We start from the raw sequence: 9929 nt of genomic DNA, 5'->3' as shown, positions 1-9929 counted from the left end.
CAGAACCACTTAGGACCGGTCCTAAAACTGGGTCTGAATCAATCTTTCATGTCTGGACAGGCCATAACTACTTATTTTCAATTTTTTCCTTGATTAAGTTCTGGTAAGAATGAACATTATGGTAAGAACTGAGAATACACTTACAGATCAATTTTAATTAAAAATCAACACTAATACAGTACACCCCGTGATGAGCGTAATTCATAGGGGTAGGATTAGACTAAAAAAGATCAAGGGTCCAGAACTCTTTTTACGATTTTCATCTTAACTCCTATTCTCACACAATTTTCCATCTAATTTTGTTAATTGTACATCATTATTTGATATAAAATTATAGCATTTTTCAGCCTTTGACAAAACTTTATCAAGTCCCAACCAATGTTTTTTTCGAGCCTATGGTTTGTTAAAAATCGCGACTTGCAATGCATTATTGTTTTCGTTCCTGGGACTAATTCCATGAGTGGTTATTGACAATAGACGAGACAACAGTAAACAAGGACGAAAAAACGAGTAGCAAACTACAAGGACAAAAACTGTAATTTCAAAAACACAAGGACAAAAATGGCAATTTTCAACAAACCACAAGAACGAAAAACATAGTTTACTCGTTTCTTCGTAAAATTGAGGACTGATCCCCTTGTGGTCACTCAAATCCGGTGACTCCAGGCTATCTGCAAAGCAGGTGGTCGCCCTAGGATTAGTCGGTTCGCATAGTGGGTTGGATATCCAGGCTAATCAAAAAAAATTTGAGGACTGATCAGTCCTCTAGGCCGATTAAGCCTAGGCCACACCTTAACCAATCCTTTTCATACTGGGTCGGGCCGATTAAGCCTCAGTCACACCTTAACTGGTTCTTTTCGTAATGGGTCGGGCCGATTAAGCATAGGCCACACCTTAACTGGTCCTTTTCGTACTGGGTTGGGCCGATTAAGCCTAGGCCACACCTTAACTGGTCCTTTTCGTACTGGGTCGGGCCGATTAAGCCTAGGCCACACTTTAACTGGTCCTTTTCGTACTGGGTCGGGCCAATTCTCGACCAGTCCGATACGATACACATTTCGAGGGGAAAAAAGGCAATTCATATGGTTGGCTTGGGCAACATAATTTCTAGATTCATATAATCCACCATCAAAATTACATATTTTCACTTTTGCAAGTGAAAACCTCTCAATATCCTAATAATAATAAATGTAACAAAGATATCCCCCACCCCCAACCCATCTTACAACCACATTTCTTTCAGGTTGGGAATAATAACAAAACTAATAAAACAAGATTTCCCACCTAAAAAATGAAAAAAAAAAATACAAATTAAAAAATATGAAAAAAGGAAAAGAAAACAAGTTCCATTCTTTACCACCCCCCAATCCATCACCAAAAGAGAGAAAGAAAGTTAACAACAAGCATTTACCTCCATTTTTGGCCATGTAGCTTGGCTCTTGATCGACATCCGTCCCAAGATTCGCGTGTGTTTCTTTAAATCATTTGAACCCACGAAAAGTGGGCTTGAAAGTCTCTGTTCCGTTTGTCGGGTTTCACCTTGGAGAACACGATGCAAAATTGAGATGTTTTTGCTGCTTTTTTTCTTGTGTTGTGTTACAGGTATTTTCCTGATGATTTCCAAATTCGTCCTTCCAAGGAGATCACCATGACAGTAACGTCATCATGGTATTTCCTACGGTCACCTTGTGGGATATCTAACAATTCATGCAATTCCATCCCTATACAGATATAGAAATTTCTCTTTAGAAGTTACAACAAACACCTAAACCGGATGTTTTCAGAAGTTTAACATGATCAAACCAAAAAAAGGAGCTCTTTTCCAAATTCAACTGTTAATCTGTATACTTGTTAACCAATCCAAAAATGACTCGGTAAATCCCACTTGAAAGTAGGGGATGGGAGGGTGAGATGTACGTAGATCAATAGCCATAGGGTAAAACGACTGTTTCCATAAAGACCTTCCAGCTTGTGAAAAGCATAGTGTGGCCAAACAAACGGAAGGAATAAAGCCTAATATATGGTGAAGAAGCATGAAAAAATAAATATATAAGAATAAATAATAAGTATGTGCATTTAAAACATACGAAAAGGCAACGAAGGCAGAACACAGAGAGCAAGAAAGGCCAAAGAATGCTTCTCTATCCCGCAACTTGTCCAACTCCCTTTGTGCCCAACAGCGCTAGCTACAGTCTCCAAACCTAGTTTGCTACCCAAATTTGTATACGTATACGTATATAAATATGTAATGCAGATGATGCACATGAAAAACCACACGGATACACCTCACACTATTCAACCGTGTTAGCATAGATTTGCTAGTTTTCTGTTTTAGCATGTTAACAAAATGCAGGAGCTAGAATAACACCTTAAACTTAGTAAAAGAACCCTAAGTTTAAAGAATTTAAACTAACTACATAATTGACTTATAAAATTCATATCATTCACTAAGTGAAGATTTGGCAATTAAGCCAAAGGGTCAATGGCCCCGCGGGGTTACCGGTAGATCCCAACCTCCTTAGAGATCAAGGAGAAAAGCCTCGCATTTTGGTGAGAAGTGTGTAGTGTGCAAAATTTGGTGAGAAGTGTGTAGTGTGCAAATTTGGACGGATATAAATATACTTCAAAAGAAAAACAATCTGGCAATTATCGTTTATCCTAGACCTTGGACCCAAGAAGTCCCATGTCCTATCATTTTTACAACAACGCAGATAATACAAAAGATTGCTTCATGAGTGATCAGATAGCAAACACAATATCAAAGGTAAGGGAGGATACCCGCTTTCTTGGCTGCACGTAAAAGAAGCTCCTCTATCAGGTGTTGTGCTGGATCGCCATCGGGAAACCTCTCCATGAAACTATCAACATGAGAAACGACTTCCTGATTGCTAAAGTACTGATACAAACCATCTGAAGAAAGAACCAAAAATTGGTCCCTTGGACCGAGTTGATGGTGTCGGAGAGAAGGCAGACAAGATATGTATGGTGCAGTTCCAATATATTCATTGCGAAACATCTCCAATAATGAATCATTCCATTTGGCCTGAAACAACGTCATAAAACATATTATGAAAATATCACGTTCTTAACAGTAAAACAAGATTTAGTCAGAAGAATCGCTTGTTAGTGTTGCCAATTGGAGCTCAATATCACAGATTCAGTGTGTTTACAAGCATGCATAGAAGACATAAAGATGCACATAAAAAGATAATAAGTTTAGAAATAAAATAGTACGGTGATTTCTATATCTAGATGACATGAGTGGGAAGAGACGGCAGGAAACAGCAAATAAGGATCTTATTCCATTCAACAACTCCATTTTGTTGTAGAGTGCACAACCTGGTGACATGATAACTAATGCTAGAATCAAGAAAGACGCATTCAAATAGGTCATGGAGCAATTCGGGAACTCCCTAACATGGTATTTGTTTTATTCTTGTAGAAAGAAGGTTGTTGTAGTGAGTTTTAGATGACAAAAGTAATCTATTGCATGTGAGCGATAAATCGACTGAAATCATCAATGAGAGTGATGTAGGACCAACCACCACCAGCAGATGTCACCGTGTATGATATCTAATGGGGGCCACCACCTCGCCCACCGGCGAAAAATCCACCACTTTTGCCAAAGCTGGATGAAAAATAGAAACATCTCATACGGAGAGAGGATCTAACCCCCCCCCCCCAAAAAAAGATCTCCAATGGCCACGGTAAGTGTCGTACTGCTCATGTGGCGACAATGTGTTGTTTGCACTTAAGCAATCTCGTCTGATAGCCACTCCGAGGGTCCCACTTCATAACTTATTTTCTTGCCTTTGTTAGGTATTGTCGTTGTAGACTTGTACAACCCATTACTAGTCATCTAAAGCGTCAAATTGAGTAGCCCACATGTTATGAAATCCAACTCAGCTTTTGCAACTTTCCATGCACGGTTGGGAGTACATTTGAGCAGTTTATTGAAGCTTGTTTTCATTAGTTAGGGCCTTCTATCCATGAACCATAGAATAGTGATTTAATGTCCGCTCATAAAATTTTACAAGTTATCATTAAACTATGCAAAACTTTCACTTATTAATTGTTGTTCTGTGTAGAAAAGTCTTAGGGAGATCGATAAAATCATTTTTTGGTATGTAATATGTTGAATAGTTTCTGTTTCCGATGCTTGAGATTTTTCATTGTGTTGAATAATTACCGAAAAGCTTAAGAAAGCTCGGAATTTGGTGAAGTCGTCGGTGACACCATCATGATATGCTAACCAGTGACCAGTGCTTATGAAGCTGTAAGAACTTCCAAAAGTTATGTGACTACAGAAATAGAGTAGCCATACATGGGATTTGAGTATGGTGAAGTATTTAAATCAATGAAAAGAACCTCCATTTTCATCAAGAACAAAACAAACCAGACTGAGCATAAGGTAATTTAAGCATCAAAAGGACTAAGAAGAAATTCCAAAACACAAGAATTGTGCATACACACAACAATGTGATATAAACGAGATGTAATCACAAGAAGACCTCAATATCTCAAAAGTGATCATGCAACAAAGTAGTAACATGAATATAGAATCAAGCACAATAATACCTCAATATCTCATAATATTAAGTGATTGTGCAAATTAAAGAATGAGATAGAGATAGAATCATGCAACAAACCTGTTTGAGGGATCCAGCCCCAAAAGCACGAGTAACCTTAAGACGACCTTTCACCCTATCATTGACAATACAATGGTTGTCATCCGGATGCTCATTCTTGATTCTAGTAACTTCCTGCAATAGTAAAAAGATTTCTGCGATAATTTGAGATACTCTCGGGTAAATTTAGGTGATATTTAGCATAAGATAAGAAAAACTCGAAAAAATTGCCATAATGAACACTAATGATATTTGAGTGAATGTAACCATACAATGCCAAGTATTCACCACCACATATGTAAGAAGACTATAAAGCATCATGCCAGTGATTACTTGTTCAGATTTCAAGTCTACCATTAAGAAACAGGTAACAGGAAAATTGCAGTCTTAGTTGGCATTCCACTTAGCAGCTTTGGCATGTTTGTTAGCAGCTTAACGAGCTTAATGGGACTCACAGTTTATTCGGTTAGCTATACATGATTGTTAGTAGTGTCATAACGATATAGAAAGTGGCTTATTCAATAAGCTTCCAGAGAGGAGCTTTATTCAGAAAACCATTTTTTCCAAACCAACCCTTCCCAATGAAAAAAAAAATGTTCCTTCCATCTATGAAAAAACCCTCCCAAACGAAAATCTTCCATGACTTAATGACAAACCAACTTTCCATGACTTGATGGAAAACCAACTTTATATAGACAGATTAATCCACACAGACAACTTTATCCATACATGACTTGATGAAAAACCAACCAAACAACCCCTTAGTCTCCTGTTGATTTGGTGACTTGATATGGCATTGGATGTATTCACGAGACGGAAGGAAATGGAGAGTTGTGTACATACTCCACTAAACAAACTCTATACATGTCCCTTCCATGATTTACAAGGAGAAAATCAAGAAAAATACTGATTATTAATTGTTTTCTAAATAACTATCTGCATAGCATCTAATTGTCTTCTTGATATGTGGATCCTGGAGTTTCCTACAAGTTAAGGTTGGGAACTCCCAAGCTGATCTTCCACCAGAATGGTACTCCCACGTATAGGTGTTATCTGTCTATTAGATTTATGTTCAGTCCAATCGATACATCGCAAGGGAGATCTGGATGTTACATAAAAATGGGTGAAGGTTCATGCAGATGAAATGAGGTCCACGTAAACGGTTTGTGATACTCTTCAATTTCCCCATTTTCTGGTTGTAGTGGACCCCGCTGAAGAGCTAGAATACAAGGGCATGCTCATGTGGTTTTTTTTTTGGGGGGGGGGTTGTAAAGTTATTCAATGAATTGTAAAAAACTTCCTTCAACTCTGACATACATGTCAGGATATACCCTACAGAAATTAAGGAAGGAACACTTTGCCAGCAGTATTTCACATTTTGTTCCTATTCCTGAGGAAGGCAGGCATTGCTAATAGAAACTAAATAATGATATCGAACAATTGCATGGAATCAACCTCTCAGTACTAGAAGAGAGAAGAATCTTAAAAGTGGAAGAGAGATTTGATCATGCTTCATTTTGAGGAAACCTCACATGGAAGCCTCCTCATAGAATCTACTATTTCTCTCATGTAAGGTTAAGAAAAAAGTGGCTCCAACAAATTAAAGGAACCTTGTTCTTCCCTTGCCTATTAAAAAAGATCTAAAAGCTATTGATAATGCATAAAAACTACATTAAGCCCTTACTTTTCTTTTATTAGCAGACGCCATAATAAAGTGTCTCAATGCTGATTTTAGTTCTAGAACATCAATAGTCGATCCTTTGGTTGGACGCGTGGAACATTTATGTTCATAGCACCTTGCTCTAAAATTTAAAATGAGATGAAAACCGATTTGGGCAAAGGTAAGACTAGAAGCTAGGAACATGGGCCATAGCTAAAATGCATCCGAATAGGATGAGACTTCCAAGTAATCATGTAACTTGAAATGTATATTAAATGTAAGGAACCAAATGACATGACATCATTGAAGGAAGATGAAGCAAAGACAAGGACTAGAGTATTAACTTGTTGGCCCATACCACCTCCAATCATGTGATACCCAATTCGCTAAGTGATGGACTCCCATCTTGTCCAAAACAAAATGTAAGAAAACCATCCATTCTTGGTATTTCAGAGACATGGAGGATAAAACTTGAGGTATGCTTTATTTTCTATACGCAGCATAGTGAGGATGGCACAATGGCACAATAGAAGAGAAAAAACCACGATTGCAATGTGCAATTAAGATTCCTTACAATCAGATTCATATGGTTACATAATGTGGCATTTCCCGCTTATTATCCAAATTCAGTAAAAGCCACACGAAACATAATTTAACTATGAAGGAGCTGCAAGCTGTAAGTGTCCTCATAAGATCCAAGAATACTAGATAGCCTAGTTTGAAATTTCCAGGACAGGTCAAATCATTTAATTAGTAGTTAAAGGATAGAATGTCAGTATTTTATTACTCTATATCATAGAAAACTGTCAAACAAAACCACGGGTTAGGCTCTAAGTATGTTAACTAGAACAATCAACAAGATATATCACAAGTAGTTGGTAATGAAATTGAAACAAGTTCTCTTACAGACATTTAATGGGTTAACTCTTAAGATCAGTTCAAAACTCAGAACTTACTTCTTCAATGCTTGTGCTATGATCAGTAGACAGTTGCAATGCTGTCAATCTCATGTCATGACTGGGGACTTCATTTGCCATACCATTCCCCTTCCCAACTGCATCTATGGRTTCCTTATCTACACCCTCAACYGTCCTACTATCTCCTGTCTGAGATGAACCAACGTCTTGGATTTCATCATGTTGGGCAACAATGGCCCGACTATCTCCTAAATTCATCACGTACACATCCTCGTCTCTCATCAATACAGCCAACAAGCAGGAACCCATAAGCGCAAGCTCCGGATATTGATCCATGACCTTGTCTGTCATATCYAGATATGCAAGCTCGGTTACTTCCAAAGCCTTTGACATYGCTCTCAAGACCAACTGATGGTCTACTGGACCAGGTTTCTTCTTCCTACCACTTCTAACAACATTACCTGCCTCCTCTRTTCTGTTTTCCTCTTCTTTTTGCTCTTTGGCATCCAACCCAAATTTCCAWGCAAACAATCTACTACCCTCCTTACGCTTAGCAAACCCATTTCTCAATTTGGACAACAATAATGACCTGCGWCCAACTCCTGAACTGGTTTTGCTTATGCTGAGTGCATCATCCACTGAAAATGCAAACCTTTCAGAACCAGAAAGATCAAGCCCATCTTCAGGTTCTTCCTCTGCAAGGTATTCCCATAACCTTCTCCTCCTTGTCACAATTTCTTCTCCTGATTGAAACGAAACCTTCTTTACGGATCCMCTCTGGTCTGAAATAGCTGCAGTCGTTGGATCTAAATAAACAGCTGTTGCTTCTTCCTCCTGTAATTGTGGTGGACAAGACTGATCCTGAGTTACATCCTCTAAATCCCAAAACAATCCCTCAAGCTCTTTATACATAGCTTTATATAAATTACCCATCAAAAATTCTGGAGCATCAGGACCGTTGAATCCATCATAAATTCCAACAAATAGCCACCCGTGTTCTTCTGATACGACCACGTGCACCCGATCCTCCCCTGCTTTCCCCAAAGCCCACTGAACGTCACTCTCATTCTTCATCTCCGACTCATCTCCCCCTCCCCCCGCCGGAGCTTCCTTCCGTCCTCCGACGAAATTCCGTACAGGAACCACCCAAGGGCGAGGGAAATTCCGATGGAATGCCTTCCGAATCCCAGGAATGGTTTTCTTTCTCTTCTTTTTGACGTAAATGCCACCGTTGAGCGGCGCCGAGAAAGGGACACCATTGCTGTTAGCTGAATCCGAACCCAAGTTCGAGTCTAACGGACCGGACAGAGCTCCACGCTCAATCGGACCAGACATAAAGAAGGCTCTCTCCATTTGACCGGACGACGCCGCCCTCGCAGAGTCTCCTCGTGGCAGAGGTTGCAGCGGAAGGGCACTAAACGAAGACGTACTTTCAAAGCCATTGACAATACTAGACTTGACCCCACCACCAACACAATCAGTGGCATCATCGTAAATATTCTCTAACTGAAGGACAGTCCGGGGAGTCGAGGTATTCGCACTTACCGAGGCACCTGAAATCGCTTTGAAAAAACTGGTCTCCGACACACCGTACGGTTGTCGCGACCGCGTTGAGGAAGATTCATGCGACGGAGAGAATCGTAGTGATTGCGAAGGAGAAACAAACCGATCGGAGTGTGTAGGGGACAGGAACCGAGCTGATGAACGAACATAACAAAAGGAGTGACCTAGGGTTTCGTCCAACGGCTCGGTAGCCGTGAAAATGAGCTCCGATGAATCGCTCCGCCGTTTCTCCGCCGGATTGAAGCAGGGGAGGAGCTGCGAGAATCCACCTCCCATCACATTTGATTCACACACTCACTGTTCCTTTTTTCCAACAAATCTTTTAGCATACACACAGTGTGTGTGAATCAAGAAATTTTAGAGAGAGAAAGTGTGGTTTTTAGAGAGAGAAAGTAAGCTGAAGATGTTCAAAAAATTTGGTGAGATAGAGAAGACTTTGCTTTAAATAGGAAGAAAACTGTCGTGAGAGATAGCGAGTTTTTTTATTTATTTAAATATTTTCTTTTAAATTAAAATAATCCAAAAATTATTTTTTATTATTAAATATTTTAATTAATCATAAGAGCTAAATCATTCCACAGCTTTAAAATTATGAGATCCAGTTTATCCAAGCTGTTGTTTGTTTATTTTTTAATAATTTTATTAAGAGGTAATTTTTGAGTCGTTAAAATATAAATTTTCTTTGACAAAAAAAAATTTGTCTTTTAATGGTTCTAGAAATTTCTGAATGATTTTGTATCATGGATCTCTTTTTTTCCATTCAGCGTCCTAATTTCATTGTCAACAATTATCAAATAATTATATTTCAATTTGCACTATATCATGAGAGTCTTTTAATTATTCTGACCATTTAATCATTTTATACTAAAAAAATTCACATAGTGAACTGAATATGTATAAAACAAATATATGTTAATACTACTTTAAATCATAGTCATGGATGAACAATCATATGAAATAATACATGATACATAGTTTTTCAGATATTTTACGAATAAGAGAATTCTAAAAGAAAACTATAAATATGTGATTATGTATCTTAGATCCTTGTTAAACTTTGCATTAAATAAAATGGTTTATTTATATTGAAATCGAAATATGAGATGTTTATAACATTAGTTAATTATATTTAAATGTAAAATCTAATATTAATATTATTTA

General features: G+C 38.2%; 1 protein-coding gene across 3 annotated transcripts; it reads right to left on the bottom strand.

Moving 5' to 3' along the window:
- Positions 1-1106: 1106 nt before the first annotated feature.
- LOC112528945 (protein phosphatase 2C 29-like) lies at positions 1107-9132 on the bottom strand. Of its 3 annotated transcripts, XR_003070895.1 has the most exons (5): positions 7245-9132; positions 4650-4763; positions 2779-3043; positions 1412-1721; positions 1107-1284 (listed from the first exon to the last, which is right to left on the bottom strand). XR_003070895.1 is itself a non-coding variant. In XM_025139998.1 (4 exons), exons 1-4 carry the CDS (start codon positions 9042-9044, stop codon positions 1597-1599), a joined length of 2304 nt encoding a protein of 767 aa, XP_024995766.1. In that variant the 5' UTR covers positions 9045-9132; the 3' UTR covers positions 1107-1596. The 3 variants fall into 3 exon arrangements, 1 of the variants encoding a protein (XP_024995766.1); XM_025139998.1 differs by having other exon boundaries at positions 1107-1721; XR_003070896.1 differs by lacking the exon at positions 1107-1284 and having other exon boundaries at positions 1578-1721; positions 4650-4783.
- Positions 9133-9929: the final 797 nt, after the last annotated feature.

Source organism: Cynara cardunculus (assembly GCF_001531365.2).
Source record: "Cynara cardunculus var. scolymus isolate 2C chromosome LG 16, CcrdV1, whole genome shotgun sequence".
NCBI classification, from domain to species: Eukaryota; Viridiplantae; Streptophyta; class Magnoliopsida; order Asterales; family Asteraceae; genus Cynara; species Cynara cardunculus.
The sequence above is the reverse complement of the archived record's forward strand: the minus strand, read 5'-3'. Positions and strand labels throughout refer to the sequence as shown.